At 37.6% G+C, this 20531-nt stretch overlaps 1 protein-coding gene across 1 annotated transcript in view; it reads right to left on the bottom strand.

Moving 5' to 3' along the window:
• Positions 1-20531, bottom strand: part of PEX7 (peroxisomal biogenesis factor 7) — a 45216-nt gene that overhangs the window by 11678 nt on the left and 13007 nt on the right. Inside the window, exons 6-9 of the mRNA XM_074580617.1 lie at positions 14879-14985; positions 14363-14476; positions 11052-11107; positions 527-626 (exon numbers count right to left, since the gene is read on the bottom strand). Of these exons, the coding sequence (XP_074436718.1) occupies positions 527-626; positions 11052-11107; positions 14363-14476; positions 14879-14985 (377 nt within the window). The remainder of the gene's footprint in view (positions 1-526; positions 627-11051; positions 11108-14362; positions 14477-14878; positions 14986-20531) is intronic.

The following is a 20531-nucleotide window of genomic DNA, read 5'->3' on the forward strand; positions in this document are numbered from 1 at the left end:
CTGAAACCAGTACAGAAGTAAGTGTCCCGGATAAAATGGGTTCCCCTCATTCACGTCAATAGCTGAGGGTTTTAGAATTCTAACTACATATTAAGCCTCTTCTAGTAGTCCAAATATTATGAAAAATCAGGTCTAGGTATTGTGTGTGACACTATCAATGTTTAGCTTGCCACTCTGCGTAGATGGAAGAAAGCTCTGCATCTCAGCTTGGCATTCTAGGCCCTTCTCTATTACTCTTCCTTCTGAAACAAAACTACCTCATTTTCCCTGAGCTCACCGTGGCTTTCAGCTATCAGATTTTGCAATTCTGTCTGTCCTGCCCTCCTCTCCTGCCCAACGCAAGTAACTGTTTTATAAATAAATATGGACCTGAAGTGAGGTTTATTTAATAAGCAATCAGCCAGACTCACTTCCAGAAGCTTCCTGCAATTTGGTGGCTCTTATTCAGGATCTGAGTCCTGCAGACCAGCCATGACCACACTGGCTATAATAGGCAAGTGAAACGTAAATTCATCCCAGTTCTTACCTGACCACGGTTGTGAAGACTTAAATCTAGTCCACATGTAAATTCAGTATGATGCTCGACTGTTTCCAGCAAAGGGTTAGGCTTGGAAAAGTCCCAGAATCTATAGAGAGAACGAGGGAGGGAGGGGGAGAGAGAGGGAGGAGGAAAAAAAAAAAATCAAAATCAAACAAACCACAATTAAAGTAATTGAAAGGCCATTTCAAAAAAATAATGCAAGATATTGACAAATCTGTTGCTGCCAGGGTATTTAAAAAAGCAAACTCATCCACTTAGGAAACATAACAAATCATATTCCTGCAAAGCCATCTGCTGATTTGCATAAATTAAACCTCAGTGGGCAAAACCATCTTCGTCTCCTGTTGCAGAAACTGAGATCAAAGTTGGCACCAAAGAGCAGTCATTGGGACATTATTAAAACAGAACAAAATGTAGGCTAGAATACTTTTGTTATATTTCTTGATGGCTGGCTAATTTTATCCCTGAAAAACATGAACACAATTTATGACTTTTTCTCAGGTTTTGGCATTGTTCACTATGGGGTCTTTATTTACTGAAAATTATATATAAGATATATAGAGAGATATTGGTCATTCCCAGTCTCAAATTTGAGATTGTGTTCCTGTGAAACAGAATTTAATATTATAATTTAATAATAAAATTGTACTGCAAAGATCAGTTGCATTATGCAGTTAATTCCACTAATTCGTACTTCAAAAAGAAACTTCCCTTTCCAGGCTTGGTTGAGAGAATGATTGGAAAATAGATTTCTGAAGTGCTCTACTTCTCTCAGCTACTCCCCCCGCATTGTATGCAATGTTCACCAGTGCAGTTAAGAGCAAGGATGAGAGAGGTATAAGAGAAAATGGGATGAAAATATGGTACAAGAAATCTCAGTCGTGAAAAAAGGATTCAGGAATAGAACTTTCAGTTAATAACACACTGGGAAAACACCATATGACGGCACAAAAGAAAAACGTCGGTTTCTTTTTTGTCCTGTAAATACTGCTTAGAGAAGTCCATAGGCTGCAAAACACAGCACATTTTGTGGACTAGCAGATGTAATTGAGTTTTCTACAGCTCAAATTTTCCCACAGTGGTCAATCACATGCTTTACTACTGCAACAACCACAGAGGTCTCTTTGCCTTACTCCTATTGGGGAAAGTGACAATACTTAATAAGAACAGTTCATTATCAAACCAATGACACTGAAAGCACTGTATGTTCAAACCAATTCAGGTAAAATAGCAAACACTGGAGCCAGCAGGGTCAGTTTGTTTAACGTGTAGATGTTATTTCCTTCATAAATGAGCAGACTGGTATCAGCACAATGGCTATGCCATAGCAACAACCCTCTTAACTTTTTCCTAGTACCTGAGATCTAAGATAAACAACTTATTTTGCGGGACAGAGGAGCAAAAGACCATCTCAGCATTTTCATCCTCCCACATTTGTTCATAAGAAAGTAAGGAAACAAGTTTTGTTGTTTCTAAGTAAGAGTGGTAGCCTTCCTTACCACGTTAGCTCTCTGCTAACTCCTGAAAGACAGATGTTCATAACTGAAAACTAAGGTTAAAGGTGACAACTTCAGATCTACGTGAACAAAAACTTAGAAAAGACTTTCAAATCCATTTTAAAAACAGTAGGACAGTTTGGTGTTTACTGCATGGAGTTATGTTTGCAAAATGTCAGCAGTACAGCGTTTAAGAGTACTGCAACTTGAACTAAGTTCCACAGACTGACTGTGACCTGTGATTTTTTGATATAAAAATAATTACTAGTGAAAGTCCCCAAAAAATGTGGAGCCTCAAGACTGAGAATCATTGATGGTAAGTTAATGATGGCTCTCAAACAACTCCACAGCCTGAAGCGAAAAACACTATCTATAGCCCAGCTTCCAAGACTAGCATGGTGACAACAATATTTTGTTCAGAGTGAACTTCCATCGTGTTCTGAAGAATGAAAGCGCAACGCAGGTTTTCTAAGACGGTGTTTACCCCAGCAGGATAGCTGTACAGTAAAATGAAGATGCATTCACAGCGCAAAGAGGCATGCTTGCGTTACTGTACCTACAGGTATATCTACACAGTTGGCAGCATGAACTTCAACAGTGGGCCAGACAAACACATACGCTTTTAAGCGTACAGGTTGTACAGCCTGTACAATCAGAGTTGTGCCACTAAGACAGAACTGCCATTTTTACCCATATTATGTACATTAAAACTAGCACTCACAGCTGCAGTCATACCTGTACTGACACAGACACCCTGTAACCTACATGAGTGCATTTTCTTAAACCTCTTTTCACTGGAACTGTTGAAAGTACACCTCTTCCCTCATTTCTTGATAGTGCCTTATTTGTTTTACATGTACTTCACATGCAATTCATAAGCTGCATGTACATTGCAAGTGAACTGCTTATTCTAAACAAGCCATTACATGAAGGGAAAAAGCCTGTCATCCTATGGATTTTCTATTTTGTACCACCCATGGCAATATCATGGAGGTCTGTCTTGCTACATACATCTCCTGTGCTCCCTTACCAAAGCACTTTTATCAACTCCCAATATCGTGTTTCCTACCTATGTCCTACCATGTCCTCCTCCCCACTCTACCCTTACCTCCTGCCCCTGCGCCTTCACCACTGGCTGTGAAGAGAAAGGCAGCAAGTACCATTTCAGGTTCCAGTGTCTGTACAAGGCAGTACAATGCATGTGTTGTGGCAGCCTGTTCCTGCACACAGAGGAGCTAGCAGATGAGAAAGCAGATTAGACAGGTGGTGAATTCATGCTACATCTTTTGCCTTCCACAAGGTAATACTTTGGATTTCGCTCTCTTGTATGCTCATGAGTTTCCAGTAAATTTGTACAAACTTAGGAAATTTAGACTACAACTTTCCTGTCAAATCTAATTAAGTTTTCAATAGGTTCAAAAGTTACTTCAGGAAATGATTCAGGGAAAATGTACAGATGGAAGCTGTTAGAACAGAAGTCCTCAAGCCTGTTTCCTTCTGGGGAACAAAAAAAAAAAAAAATAAAATTATTTATGCATGAAAGCTTTACTACTGCTCTTAGGTTTCAAATAGAAGAGGACAAGTTCTTCCTGCAAACTAGATAAAAAAAACTTATGTTTGAGCAGAACTTAGCGTCAAGCTCCTTTTGGATCCAAGCCAATCAGAGCAATGTTGTTACTTCAGGCATTAACTGGGGACATCTAATTATTCCACAATAATATCCTTAAGAGATTATTTCGTTACAGTTCAAGTAAAGTACCAACATTATGAAGCAGCTCAGGTATAGAAAAAAGCCTTTTTTCAAAGTATTATCTTCCATAAGCATCAAAGAAATGAGGAAGAATTGCTTGAGAGCCAAATCAAACAGAAGAGGATCCAGAAAAGTAATTCTGAAATAGGTTTTACTTTTGAGTTTCCTCCAGTAGCATAGTTCCTCTCTAAGGACTCAACTTACACTCTTTATTTTGAAGTAGTTCTTGCTGAAATGCTAACTTCTTAGTTCACTTTCCATGTACTGTATGGGAAAACAATGCACATCACCTACACATTTATGACTTGACTCTAATAGAACTGCATATGCACCACTGGTTTTTTCTCATTACACATGTGATCTGATGTTCTGAAAATGAAATCCCGTACAAACATCTTTCTATAAGGCCAAATGGCAGATTGTATTATGTTTGTTTCAGTTCTTCTGCCACAATACACCGGAGTAGCTTTTGAAAACAACAAGTTACTAGCCTTCATAATATCCCTTCTGCTTTTGAAGAACTTCAAATTTGCAAAAGTTACAGTAACTTTAATACTTTCCTCCGAACAATGGTTTGAGAATAACTCTCATGATCATTATGGACTTAAAGCCAACCTGAGAACATATTTATATCATCATTCTATTGAGGTATCAACCAAAGATCCTAAACCAGAAATAAAGTGCCCTGAAAAACACAGCATGCTCACAAAATGAAGATATTTCTTGTCACTAAAAAGTTCAATCTGATTTAAGAAATGCAAGTGAGAAACTCTATTTATGCAAGTACATGCCTTCTCTAGTACTTTTAGCTTAAATCAATGCAAGGTGCAGCCCAAGATGCAGCATCATGTGCTACGCTAATCTTTAAGGATGAAGACACGAGCCTATATGGGCTGGCTGGTGTACATGAGTACCAATTTCATTGCTGCTGATACACATAACTTAAGTGTAGTTATGACAGTAAAGTTATCCAGCTTACTCCTTGCTCCCCTCCCAAACCACGAATTAACTAAAAGGGGATGCAAACCCCTGACTTAGGAACATATATCATCTCATCAGAGCTGCTAGGTATTCGTCGTTTTTTAGTATCATAATTCTAGACTAGAGCTTCAGTTCGCTTTGACACATGACACATTCTCCATCAAGCACTGGGAAAGGTCGGTTCGCTAAAAATGGGTAAGTCCGATGACTGAGAAATACAGAAATGGCTGTCACCAACGTACAGGTAATACTGTAGGTACGTGTGGTCTCTCTCAATACTTCTGCTTCTTCATCTGTCCACAAAAAAATCCTAACTTTGCCTTTCAGACAGACAGGATACATTTTGTGGAGAAAGATATAAATGTATTTGTATGAGAAACTGAGAAATAATAGATAGTTTCACAACCAAAAAGTAAAAAGGGGTTATTTAGAAGAAAAAGATGCACTTTCCATGTGAAAAAATATTCAGATGCTGCCATAGTTAAATATTCAAGTATAAATACTTGAACATTTATATTTAACGTGTGTCAAGTTATATATATAAATTACATACTTTTATGTATATTATTATATAAGAGTATTTAACACTTACACAGACCTGTTTATTAAGAGAACTGAACAAGAAAAAAATACAGATATCTCTTTGCTATATTCTTCCAACAACATTATTGTTATTCATAGCACCAGAAAATTTGTTTTCATAGATAAAAAATATTAATCTATTTGTCAGGTTGAATCATTTGATGAGTAGCTCCTGTGGCCAACACTTCTATAGTTTTAGGAGAAATTCCATCTCATACTACTTATTTCAAAGAAAACTAGCATATGCAGGCAGAAAAATGCCAGTAAATTATAAAAATACGAGAACCTGGACCCTCATTTATATGTCAAAATATTCACCATGAAATCGTAATTCTTGTTTTAATCCAAAAAAGCAAACATGCAGGAGAACAGATATGCTTCACACTGGTGTATGAATGATTTTGACTAACTCTATAGTTACAACAGTTAAATCATAATTGTAAAGTACAATCAGTTTTGAATTGTTAGTTTCATCAGATGTAATGCCCAAAGCTCTGAGTATCAAGAAGACTTTTTATAATGATGCAGGAGCTATCATCAACCGAGATATTCAAGTTAACAGGTTCTTCTAGTGCAGAGTTTTCAGTTTCACACTGGGAATCACTAATGACAAGCATTTTGATCAGCGAGAAGACACTTTCTATTTGGGGAAAAAAAAAAGAAAAGAGAGCAAATGAGCAAACACCCACCTTTTCACCTTGTAGAAAAAAAAAGAAAAAAGAGACAAAAAAAGACAACAAGGATAATTAACCAAAGTGAAAACCAGTTCCTTTTATGAGCAGCATTATTCCAAAAGTTCTTAAGACTTCTTTGTGATCCAAGTTACTGAACTTGTACATAGCAATGGAGAACTGGAGACAGTGGTTCACCTTAAAGCGTCTTGCAGAGATGATGTCCAGTATAGCACAACTTTCAACAAAAATCACCTTTTTGCCTCAGAGACAAGCTTCTGTGAATACAATTCAAGATCTGGCCTGATACCAGCTTAATGAGGTTCTATAATTTATCAGATTTTCTGTTTAGATTTTGGTGAGCACTGTCTGTGCCTAATGCACCAAGGTGTTTTTTTTATACTGAAGAGAGTCCAAAAATATAAAACAGTGATTCCAGTAAGAGATGACACTGACGTTCTTTCAAACTGAATTTATATAGAGATAAGGTTTAAGAACATGCATGCAGACCTAAATAAGTCCTGGAAATGTTACAGTACTTTGTGCATTTCCTGGCATTTTAATGATTCACTTGTGTTAAAACTGCTCTTTAATTAACCTACATTTTTCCTGAACTTTTCCAAATAATAAGGAAATGGTACAGAAAAAATTTGTCTCAATGCAGCCTTTACTAGACGGGGATTAAATCTAAATCATCATACCCAAGTATGTAAAAACTCAAGTTCAAGTCTACACCTTCTTTTTCTTAGCCCCCAGTTGTCACATGAACTAGTTTTCTTTTCAATAGCTTGACTACAATGCACACATGCAATTATTATATTATTTGCAAAGGATGAAGCTAAGTATTGTTAACTTTCCTTTCAAACTACCATTTTTTTTGCTTTTTGATAGCCAGGTGTAATTACATGCCAAACTAGCTGTTCTACCTGAAACAAACAAAAACCCTGCCCCTTTCATGGCAGTTTGGTAATCTTATCTAAGATTTGCTTTGGTTAAACTATAATGCTTCAGTACCATTTAAGATATAGTAACAGCTAAGAGCTTAAACAGTAAGCTATGCTGTATCAAGTTATCTACTAATGCTTACAAACAATTCTGAGCTTCAAACAGAAAAGTTAAAGGAAATAAAAAAACCAACACCATAACTAAGTTGCTATTAAAATAACATTACTTGTATCAATGTTAAAAGGAGTGACATACCATGACGTTCTATGAATTGGTATCAAATGTGGCTAAAAAGTTACAGGCCTTGAGCAGATTCAACAAGATCCAAAATGAATATCAAGTACTGGAATCCCTACTTTTCTTCCACCTGTTATATATTTATTAAGTATTTTTGTTCTTAAATTGAAATGTATGTATATCTGCATATATAGTCATGTATGTGTATATGCATGCGCATACATGAGGGCATGTGTGCACATACGTGCATGTGGAGCGCATGGTGCATACAGTCAAACTCCGAACATTTATAAGGGAACTCTACTTTTTACTGTGAGCTGCATTCCTTCCTGTAAATGACAGTACAGCACATGTGGCAGAGGTACAACATAGTCATCATATTATATTCTTTAAAAGAGATGTTCCCAAAGTGTTGTGTTAACAAGTTCCCTCCATTATACAGAATATTTGGTTTGTACCACCTTTTCCAGGCTTTCACCTGGCCTTCTCTGTTGTTTGTTCACTCATACCAAACCCAGCAACTTATAGTTTTAGAAAATTGCAAAAAAAAATAATACCTGTATTTCATCTCTTCATCCCTGCACTCTGTCTCTAGCCACAAGTAATTGTTTGGACAGAAGAATAATGCCTAGAGTGGCATTTTGTGAAAAGGTCCCCAGGGTCTGCATTTACAGACACCCTGGGATATAAGCTAGGAGCTCTCCTCATCTTTACTGACAGTTTCCACATATGAAAATGTCAGAGCTGAAACTGCACTAGATTTCAAGTACTGCATGAAGCGCATTAGTGCCAAACTTGAAGGATATATAGTTGGTGTCAAAAACGGGAAGAACATGACAACACCATCAAGTCACTTCAATGCATCAGCATGCTGATTATTAGTCTTATTGCTCAGACAAGGCCAATGGAAGAAATCAATTACCACTTTTTATTTTAGATCTAGAAGCCTTTTGAGAAACGATACACTGCCAACCAGCTGGCACTGCATCAGTAAGGGATGTTAAGTAAGATTGCCTAAGTAACCTTACACAGACTACTGTGCAGTATCCTGTGAGAATTGCATTTTAAACATAAATAAAATTAAGCACTTTATATAAGACAGAATGCTGGTACAGCAGCTTAGGGAGTTATATACATATGGACATCACAGTGCTTACACTGTCAGGCTCCTGGCACTGAGGCATGACAGTGGACATCACTGGCAAGGCACTACCCATTATTACAGTAAGCAAAAAAATAACAATTAACATAAACTTAGGAAAGGTTCTCAAGCACTTAAGTCCTTTACCGAAATAATGACATGCTTATGGGTGGGCAGGAGTATTATATAAACTCACCATCCAGTTCTAATCTACAAGGGAAAGGCACAATGTTTGAAAAGAACAAGCCCATGCAGGGACTGAAATTTAAGGGAGTGACTGGACTGCTAAATTCATGGATTTACCATTATCACCATCTCGCCTTCCTAGCCCCTCTTTCCTGAGGAGCCTTTATCCATTGCAGCACTCCAGTCTTGCGAGCGGTCCCACCAGCCCTCTATAATCCCCAAGAGGCCACAGCTCTGCCACCGCACATGGACTTTAATTCCCCATTTGTCTCCACTGCCATATACAGGTGTCAGGCTGCTTTCACAGGGAAAGGGCAAAAGTCTCTGGCACTATCCTATTCCCCACACTATTCTCTGATCCTCATGCTTCCACTTCAGGTTATGGTCACTCTGCCCTGATATCTGTAGTTTAAAACACTCCTCACTGGGTTACCAAGCCTATTGGCAAAGACGCTCTTGCCCTACTTCGTCAGAAAGATCTTATGCTGTCTCACAGTACCCAGTCACCTAAAAGAGGACCCCGTGGTTGGTTGTGAGAGTTAAAGCCCTGCTTGTGACACCAGCTATGCAAACAAGTGTTGACTTGACAGAGATGTCTTTTCCTACCTGAACCTTTTGCCTTCATTGTCAGGACCGAGGAAAACACCATCTGGACCCCAATGCCATGTAGCTGCTCTTGGTATGTTAATGTTCACCTCTTTCGGTAACATGAGAACCCATACAGGTAAGCGGGAAAAGGCAGTGTTCTGAATCTGGACAAACTCTAGCAGTCTCTCCACAGTGTCCTCGGTATCCCTCAGCTCAAGGGAGGCAACAAAACCTTCCAGGACATTAAGTTGGATTGGCAGACATGCTTGAAGAGGCAATGCAACAGGAGGCAGTCTCCAGTGATGATGCACATTTTTCTTTCGGTGCAGACACTTGATTCAGGCTCAGCTGACTCTGACACCTCCCCGGACTGAGCTTGCTCTTGCTCACACATTTCCAGGGCCTAAATCTATTCTTTAACTCCAACTTGTGTTGCCAGAAATCACAAGTTTCCAGCCTCCCCCATCATGGGAATCTTTATCCTCTACTGCTTGAAGAACAATCTCTAACTGTCCCTCCTTCCTTGCACTGTGTGATTTGGGCTCTTACCTCTTAAGGATATCTGTGAAGACCCTGTCAATCTTGTGTTCACTATCCACGATGGTATACAGTCTGCTTATCTCCTCCTGCAGCTCCTTCACCTCACTACCTCAAAGAGAACACACCTCCCACAGGTAAGGCCACCATCACCCCCAACCCCAGGAAGAGGCACCAGACACTCCGTGCAGCCTAAAACCTGGAAGGCAACATCCTCTCTACTGCTATCAAGGACTCACATGTACCAAGGACACCTGCTCCAGCAACTGTCTCCCTGTGGAACATCACCATTCTTACTGTATAGTCTCAAGCAGTCCCACACTATCTGTAGCAGAGCTTCGGAACCCCTTCGCACCCCTGCCTGTTTCTTTCTGTTAGCTGTGTTCTGGCAGCTACGACCAAGAGCTGGGATGAAAACAGAGTATTCCAGCTATACCACTCTTACAGTATAAGTTTTGAAAATATACACAGTTCCTACAATGCTTAACACACTAACTTCATGATGCAACTTTATATGATGTTATGTCACAAGACTATGCAGATGTATGATTTAGAAAGACATACAGGCACTGACCATTTCCTAAGGTGTCCCTTAGGAAACGGCACCTTTCTGTGTCTAGCGTCAGACCACTTAGGACACAACGAGTGACATTAATCGGGATGATCTGGGCAAGTGGAATAACTTTGCAGTCACTTGTGGAGACAAGAGGGCTTCTCCCATTTGTAAATGTACTGCCTGCTATATTCAGTCCATGTTATAAAATTAAAATGTAGATCAAAGAATGTGATTGAAATATTCAGAAACGTACTTCATAGTGTATTGACTTACAACACTGTGTATCTTAGAGAAGTCCTAATGTGAAGTCAAACTTCTTTAGGACTTTTAATCAGCTGCATTATAAAATCCTCAGCAGTATCAGATATATTGGGCAGCCAGGGGAACTTGCAGAAGTACTGTCTAAAAAGCTTCAGCACACACACTGTGGAACAATACTGAAGCTTCCTCAGATACTGAGAGGACAAAAGCTTTGTACATAAAAAGCTTAAATAAAAATATGTCACAGAAACATACAAAGTCATCCATCTACATTCATTTAAGAGGTTATTACCTTCTTATCAGACACTATCATAGCCAGAAGAAGCTACATTCAGCAGAATGATGTGAAAAGGATTACAGAAAGCATCTGTCAGAGCACATATCATTCAGAAGAGTGAATGAGCTAGCCTGTAAGTGAAGAACCCATGCATTTTCAACATAGCTTACGAATAGAGAAAACATCCAATAGCAACATTAATTGCACTTCTAGTATGTCCACTCTAGAACTGTTTTCTATTGCAAGCCACATTAAAATAGATTATCTTTCCATTTTTATCCAATAAAAAAAGACAACTATACCTCACAGTAAAATCATAGGAGCAAGAGGCCAATAAGGTTGCATGGAATGGTGAAAACTGCAAGAAAACAAAACAGAACAACTTTTAAAGTAAAAACATTGTGAGCAACATTGTGAACATTGACTTACAAGCAGAAAGTTACCAAAGTTTAACTATTTAAACTGTCTTGGTAGGTAACACATCATGCTGCAACAAAACAGACTACTTCAACACATTTCCTTGCCATGCTTCTAATTACAAGGAATGCTCTATGAGATCCTGGTTTGGTTTGAATTCATTCAAGCAGTGCAAAACAACTCTGCTGTAAAGTTAAGAAGTTTTAAGAAAGTCATATAAAAAGTGATTAAATTCTGCTTTTGGCTGACAAGCTGAGTATCATCTTATTACATAAAGCAAGTTTCAGAAAAGCTATGTGACCAGTTCATTATTTTATGAGAGAGAAAAATTGTGCCGTACTGTAGAGAATGTAAGATATATTACTGTCATCAATTCCATGTCCTAAAATTTTGAAATTATTTACAGAAATAGGAAAATTGGTGGTAAGTTGAAAAACTGAAGGGAGTATAATGTCACTTCATAATTTCCCCCTCTCCTGCAGGGTATTTTATGGGACACATTATTCTACAGACTCTTGCAGAGAGGTCTAAGAACTGCAGCAATATGGATGCAGTTAGGCAAAATTTGTCCACCTCAGCTCCAGCTTTTTCGCAACCCTCAGTTTCCAACTATTTTAAGGTCTGTATTTCTCAACAGGAAATACACAAGCCTTTGATGTAACTTCAGTCTGAAATGCAGGTCCCCCACATCATGGTTCATTGGTAAGATTCTTCCTGCAAGACTTCCAATATTATTCACGGCTACTACAAAGTCAAAAGTTAAAACCGGGCTATTGCCACAACTGCCCAAGTTGCCAAGAGAGCAGTGTATGTTGTTGCCTGCTGAACTCTGCTGACTGAGTTCTCCTTACTGTAGCAGAATTGAGGGATGTACGTGCTTGAACTTTAACCTCCCCAAATTTCCAACAATTTTTCTGGAGCAAAAAAACCAGTCACAACTAAACATCTTTTTCTTCTGCACCTCAGGAATATAAATGGGGAAGAAGTCTGATGTGCAGCAAAAACCAATGGCACATTTCCCACATGTCCCCCTTTGTATCTTTGTCCACATAGTTTCCAATGAAACAAAAACATTTTTTCAAAGCTGAGAAGCTTTGTCATTAACCTTAAGTATCCTAGAAACTTATCTACGCAAAATTTATCAAAATACTTAGCAGAGTGCTACACATATAAATTGAAAGATTTTGTGTAATTCTGTTCTTCTTAACTGTATGATACTACAGTTTCAGAATCTGAAGAGTTGTATATAGACAGAAGAGACCAACATGTCATCCAGCCTGACCCCCAATATTTCACAGATCCAAATATCTTTTTAGGTAAACTCAAAAACTGTAACTACATTTCAGCATAAGAGATTGAAGCCAGCTAAGAATATGAGACAGTCAAATGCACCAATGTCAAAATCTCTGGAACAGGGCTCCAGACAACCTCAGTGTCTGGTACTGCAGTAAAAGACCACAAGAAATCTGCAGGAATCCTGACAGTATTGTGTTGTGTAGAATTTCTTGCCAGCCTCAGATTTGAGAGTCAACACAACCCTGAATAAGTGAACAGAATACAAAAGACAGAAAACTGAAGAGTGTGATTTCATGGTTGGTTTAAGCTCATTTAAGAGTGCATTGCTGCCAAGACTCGTCCTTCTCTTTGCTTTCCATTTCAGGCTGTGTGCTCTTGTCCCCCTCCTTTGTGTCAGGGCTTGCAATTGTGTGGTTGAGTGACAAATTGAGACAGCTTAGCGATCCAGACAGAAACTAGTCACTTTTAGGGACAGGATTTTCAGTCAGAGTAATCAGCTGAGCCAGCTTACTGCAAAGCTTTATAATTGCTAGTGTCAGCACAATGTAGGGGAAGGGACATCAGTGAGACAGCTGCCTCTATTTAGGTAGCATCCTGGCTTCTCTCTGCATTTAGTGTGACTGGTGAGTTATACCACACAAGCATAGATAAGCTGCACCAACGCCAAGTGCTGGCCCACATTCTCATATCTTATGTCCACAAGGACCATGTCTATCTTGAAATGGAAGCTATAAAAGCCTGCTAAGATGGAACAGAAGTCATGTACTCACATACCTCTCCTTTGCCTATGTAAGCATATGCAGCCTCCCCACCATCTCCTTAAAGCCATTTAGCGAACTGATCTGAGGGGTTGGTGCAAAGGAAGTTCTACTGCTGGCCAACTGCTAATAACCATTTCAAGGCATTTTAAGAAAATCTCTTCCAGTATCTGTTTAGCGACCAGCTGCTATCCATGAACCTGATGACATGCCTGCCTATGCAAAAGCATGACTCTACAGCCACCACCAGTGGGGACAGCAGGCAAGGGTAGCTGGGATAAGGAGGAGCAGGAGTTTTCCTGGCCACAAATAGGATTTGTGATATGGAATCACTCCCCGAGTCACACCCTTTTCTGACAAATTACAGCCTAAGCACAGTAACTTTCAAAATTGTTAGAAACACATTAAAAACTCCAAGGGCACATGAAGCAAAATACTGACCCAGGATAATTTTCTTCTGCCAGTTCAGACTTCCTAGAAAATATTAATAAACATATCCATTCCTGAAAGGCTTTAAAAAGATTAGGTATTATCTGACTAATATAAAAAAAAATAAACACTGACTGATACGAAAAAAAAATGTTATCATGCATCTAGAACAAATTCCTATCGATGGGTATCTAGTAGACACAGATCCAATCTGTAGCCTTTTGTGCATGAAGTTTCAAAATGTGTTTGAACATATTAACATTTTCTTTGTACACACAAAAATATATATTCACGAGTTCTATATCTTGCCTTATGTGAATATTGACCCTTTGTATAGAAAGAAAAAGGCATAGCACCATTAAAAAAAACAAACCAACAAACAAATAAGGGAAAGCATTTTCTCTATCGCAAATTTCCCATATAACTTAGCTGAAGTAAACCTCCCAAACCTCTCTCAAGCTCTCGAACACTCCTCATGGAAATATATTGACTCTGAAGATGTCATTTACTTTGAAATCCCAGCAACCTGCTGAACATCAAAATGTTTTACAGTGCTAAACTGAAGGTTTCCAAGAACAGTAACGTCATCACCTAAAATCTTCAACACCTGTTGGTTTTTTCATAGTTATTAGATAATATAAAATATTACTGCTTTACAGGAAAATTTGTGTAACAATTCAGTGGTGTTCAATGGGGAATAAAGTGCAACTTACTTTTACTCTTCTGATAGCATAGGTATGACCAAGCAAGACGAACACTGGTTGCCGGATGTTCCGCAAATCCCAGCCTTTCAAGCTACAGTCAACTGCACCAGTTACCAGCAAGTTCTGATGATTTGATAAAACACAGATATATCAGGACAATTTAATTATTAAATTGCAGTGATGCATGTATTGGCTACAACAGTTATATAAATCAAACAATACAGCTGAATAAATCATAAATGAGGTCTCCAGTGTGTAAATTAAAGAGAACAGAGAAATACAAACTGTTTCTCCACTATGGACTATTCTGTCCACTGTGCAAAAGAATAAGCAAAACCTCTGATGTACCTGGGCTGTCCATGTGTTGGAACAATGCTCTTCTGAAGATGTAGTAGTGAATGAGAGCAAAAAAGCAACTAGACATGTTTCCATAAAGAGAAGATGCATTAATGTTGCAGTAAAAAAACCACACTATTTAATGAGAGTGGTTCATTTAGGAAAACAGTTGGATGAACAGGTTTTTACCTCATCATATTTGCACCAGTCACAGCTCAAGATCTCAGCCTGGTGGGCCGGTATCACAAGTTTGACTCCTGGGGCTTTCACATCCCAAATTCTTAAAGTCTGATCACCTGAAACAAAGAGAAATTGATTCAACATTGTTGAATCAGTTATGAGATGCAGTTAATCTACTGGTACTTAGTAGACAACTGTTTCTTAGCTGTATAAAATACAAACTATTGTATGAGGATACTCACGCCAAATAAAGCAAGCACATTATAGACACAGCGGTCAGACTGATGCACAAAAGGAATCAGAACTTATTATTGCTCTTTCATTAGAAAAAAAACCAAAACAAACAAACAAAAAGGATATGGGGTAAAATAATTAAATAACATTTAATTAAACTAGGAGCTTAAGGTCCATTTTAAAATGGACTTAGAAGACCAAATCATGAAAATACTTTCTCTGCGAGCCAGCTGAGAAAAAGTACATAGACACATGCTTCTGGCATGCAGAAAAGTAAACAGTATTTAAAATATAACTTAACTCCAGATTCTTTCAATGAAAGGAAAATCTAATTCTCATTACCTGTACTTGTCATGTGCAAAACCTGCATAGTTACTCCCATTTATTGAAATATCGGAAGGTAAAGTCAGTCTGCTGTAACACATACTAAAGGCAACGTCTGCTTTAACCTCAGAGCACACGCACACGCAGAGGTCTTCAGAAAGCAAAGGGAGTCCAGCTTAACTTCAGAGCTGGGAATCACCCGAGCCTCTCTCTACCTCCAGCCATAAACTGTCTTCTACCCTCAAAGATCTTCAGTATTTGTGTATACCCTTCTTACAAATTCAGTTCCTAACAACTTACAAAGACATGGAAAACTGCATCAGCTGACAAGACAATCATGCTTGTCATTTTTTTTTAACTGTCATTCTCTCATTAACCCTGAATATTTAGCTTTGCATCAGGACAAATGGATCCTCCAGCTTATCTGTTTACAGAGAGAGAAAAATTAATTAGAATTCATTATTATGCCTGTGTCCGTTCAAGAGCCAAATGAAATCACTAGAAGCTGTATCCAAACACCCGTGATTTCTACAGAAAGCATGTATCAATACTACCTAAATTAAAAAAACCCACTGTTTAACCTTCCTACTGAAGAAATTACTAATGTTTCTTTACCAGAAACACTTCTGGAAAACCTCAAATTGGTTATCATCAATAATTATGATTTTTATGCTCTTTAGATACAAGCATTTTGATGGTTTTAGTGCCCAGTTGGTCACTGGCCTTAAAATATACAGCTGGGCACACAAAATCATAGCTCTTTTCAAGAAACTGGCTGCAGTTCAAACAAAACCATCCCTAAAGCCACAACAACAATATCCCTATTGCACGAACTACCAGACCCTGTAGACTTTACAAGACGACATAAAATGTTTGGAAAGTGTGAATACAAAAATGAAGCTAGAGAGAGCTTGGCTCCACTACGTGACACAAGACTGGCCTTATGACTGTGGTACTACACAGATCACGGGAAGCTTTGTTCTGATGGCTTGGTGGATAAATTCCCTACCTTTAATGTGGGCACAAAACATGATTTCTCACTATTTTCACTCCCTTCACCTATTTTAATACTGTCAAGAGCAAGACTGTTGCCCAGTATATGTACAGCACTCCTGGCAATGGCACCCTGCAGTCAGCTGAAGCCCCAAGCATCACTACAGTGCTTTTAAAAACAGGGCAGCATATGGAGAGGAAGAAACATGACCAGCAGGGTCTTGGCAAAATAAAAAGGTAGTATACCCATCCACCCACCATTAGTCTTGCTAATCTGCTTGCCTGCAGAGTACAGATTTCAGTTTGAGTCTTAAGTCTTTCAGAGATATTATAATAGACTTCTTAAAAAGCTTTCATTTTAATTTAATCAGATAACACAGATTTGAAGGGGAAACACATATTTCACTGCAGACAGGATCATTTTCCCCAAGCAAATAAATATATAAATGCAGGTGAACTAGAATGAACTGCTACAGAGATGGGCCACAGCAGCATTATGAGGGCCAAAAACATTTGGAAAAGTAAGTTACTCAGCCAATAACAATTTTGACACTAAGTATACAATTGCCCCAATTATTTCTTTTTTAATAGAAAATGCTGATGCACGAGTATAAGAGTTATTTTCCCTTTCTTTTTTTTTTTTTTTTTCTCCTCATTTCTTTAAAAATGCTAGACTTAGCCGTTATTAATTCTGGCTGGCACTATTTGTGAAATGTTTTTAATGGAGTAACATGCAAGCGAACCTTCCTGTGAATAGAACAGACTGAATTAAAGCCAAAGGCAAATCCAATTTTTCCATTTAAGCTGTAATTAGGAGAATCAGATTACTAAAGGAAAAAAAAGCCCATAAACAGTGTAATCCTGACACATTACACATTTTAACAAACTTTTTTTTTTAACCTCAAACATCTTTCCATGACCTCACAACATATATATATATACATTTTTTTTTTTTACATTTCATTTCAACAAAAATTGCTGTTAAAAAATTTGGAATTTCCATGATTCCTTCAAATCTGCATTACAAAGGATGCATTTCTTCCATATGGTAAATCAGAAGTAGGCTAATAAAAAGTACAAGTAAAGCACCCCTAGTACAATCATATTCACTAACAGCCACTTCCAGTTGGCATCCCAAAGTAAGCAACCACAAAAGTGGCCAACATTTCCCCCACAAAATATTTCTATTTTTGTAATAAGCAATTTCTCTATGGTAACAGATTTTTGCTGGTCTGTTAGATAATTATGATTTGAGATTTGTTTGTATATTGTACTTGCTTTCTTTCATTTTAATGAATATTTGTGAAATCTTGGACTAATCATTAGAACTACACAATATATACTCATCTATTCAAAATTTTTGGAAGAGATGCTAATCTACAAGTACATCATGCCCATACATGGGATAAAGACTGCTAATGTGAACAACAATGTATGATAGTGAAAAGATACGGTTTATTTAAGATTTAAATTTCACGTAGGTTTTATGCTGGTGTTTTACTCATAGATATATTTTACTCAAATCCATAAATCATAATCTCCTAAATCCTGTGACAAAAATCAGCTAGGCAATCATTGCCAGACACTGCAGAGGTACAACATCAACTCTAAAAAATAGCTAAGTATTTGGGAGATTAATAAAAATCCAAGAAACCTTAAACACTATCTGAAGGCAAAAAGGATTCTAACCAGGACAGACACAATGTTTTTCAAGAACCAAAGTACTGTTAGCTTGAAGTTCTACTTAAAAAGATGAATCTGGTTTTTAAGTTCTAAAGCAAGAAATCTGATTTTCTGACACTGTTCTCTCATCAAGAGAAAAAAAACAAAAACAAAAACAAATAATGTATCTCTAATTTACTTAGGAAAATAATTCAGCATGAGACACAAATATTGGCATATATGGTGTAACATCAAAGAAATCTCAATTAATGTAAGTACTTCTGCAGTGCCATTGAATGATTAAAAGTTAACATTACTTGCTTACTTGTATGTATTTTTTAAATACTAAACCAGATTACATTATTTAGCCAGAATCCCATAGAAAATCTGTGGGAGAATAAAGAGCAGAACACAAATCTCATGACTCTCAAAACCAACCTTTTTAGGCATGTTAAAATGATCATGCTGTCCGTTTCTATCATAGATAGCATAAGTGAACATAGAACATGATTAAGAAAGCTAATGAGATTCCATACAAAGAGACAAAAATAGGGTGACACAAATAACAGCTTGATTTAAATCATCCAACAGGACTCTTCTGAATGCACAAAATCTATTTCCATGTAGAATAGCCCAGATATCAAGTAAACATAATTAAGAGTGGAAACATACTTTCCAACTGGTAATTTTTTGGTCTGATACAAAATGCTGTAAAGCTAAAAATCAAAAGAGCTTTAAGTTATTTCAGAGAAGACCTCAACAGAGTCTTTTTCTGAAAAGAGTAAATTGTTTTTAAAAAAAGCTTTTATTTCAGTGTTTTACAAGATGATAAACACAAATCTTGGGACAAATTTTTTATTTCAAAGTTGACCTCATTTATGACTTGTTATTAAACCATTCTTTAGCAAATGGCAATATTGGCTAGCTACATAACTCTAACCCAAATGACCCAATACATATTAATTCACTGTAAAAAACCTGTTACTGCATTCTTATCAATACTAACCATTACTTTACAATGAGATTCTAATATAAAATATTATAACCTGAAAGTGATTCCTACTCTAGGTTGTGCTGCACACAATACTTCACTATGGTCAGCACACACTATAAATTGAGGGACAAACTCATTTCCTGAAAAATATTTCAGCTTGCACATTAGAGGTTGATTTAGTAAAGCTTAAAGAACACAAGACTTGGATGGATTCAATACTGTGCTGGTATGTCTTGAAGCAATAGACTGCAAATGAAACACCCACCTCACTTCATTACATAGATTGGACACAACAAAGCAAGCAAGTAAATTATATTTTTAATACCTTCTAGCATAAACTGCAGTTTAGCCAAACTGCAACAAAACACGGTAACTCTGTAGTCAGTTTGCTCTCTAGACACTTGATTTGTACCATGCAGTAAGTTGAAGCCTCTCATTCTTTCATCCCTCAAGGATTTAGATTCCAAAAATGACTAAGTTTTGCAAATCCTTGAACCTTCTTCATGATGACACACTTCTTCTAGCACATTCAACAAGCAAATAACCAGGAAAAAATCCATAAGAAGCAATAGTGGACACACACCACACACAAACTAATGGAATATAAACCTCTAGTATTTGGATCTCATGACAAACCACTGCCATAGCAGAACAGAAGATTATTTCCTTCATTTTTTTAGGAACCTGAACAAACACAAACATCTTTGGAATCACTTGTCTGCAAGCCCCACTCCCCAACAGCTCGTCGTTTTGCCCTGTGCTACTTCTGAAGCAGAAATGTAGAGCTGAAGCTTCAGAAAGTTGAAGTCAAAGACCTGACGGCCCCAAATTTGGTCGAGGAACTTATACATGGAAAACACCTCTTTATTGAGGAGCTGCACTCAAGGCTATTCCTCTCCAGCTAATTCAGTAACCATCCTCTTAGTAGATGTACACCTTCCCCAGCTCATTCTTTCATGCAAAATAATTTGGTTTTAGTTTTCTTTCACAATTTGGATACTAAACACAGAAAGGTGTGCAAAGTCTACATGCCAGACTGATTTATGAAACTACAGCTTGACAAGCCCTTAACCACACACATTTGTCACTAAGAGACCAGTAGCCAAGAAAACAAACTTTTTAAAAGGCAACTCACTATGTCAGGGCTGGCAATAAAACAGAATATGAGATAAACAGTATCTTTTAATTTTAACCTTAAAGTCGAGCACCAAATGCGAGGGTTTACAAAGAGTGTAGGTGGGATTTACAAGTTTATTTGTAAGTCAGCAAAGCTACAGTTCCCCAACACTTCTGTCAACATAATGAAAATTTCTCAGAAATGATCACACCTTGTTGTGGTACGACAAAATTTTTCACCTTGGGCTTTCATTCTGAAAAATAAGTCTTTGAGTAAAGAATACAATTAATTGATCTAAATAATGATGAATACAGACATTATCTTGAAGGTTTAAGAAA

The sequence above is a fragment of the Larus michahellis genome, chromosome 3, assembly GCF_964199755.1.
Source record: "Larus michahellis chromosome 3, bLarMic1.1, whole genome shotgun sequence".
Taxonomy (NCBI): Eukaryota; Metazoa; Chordata; class Aves; order Charadriiformes; family Laridae; genus Larus; species Larus michahellis.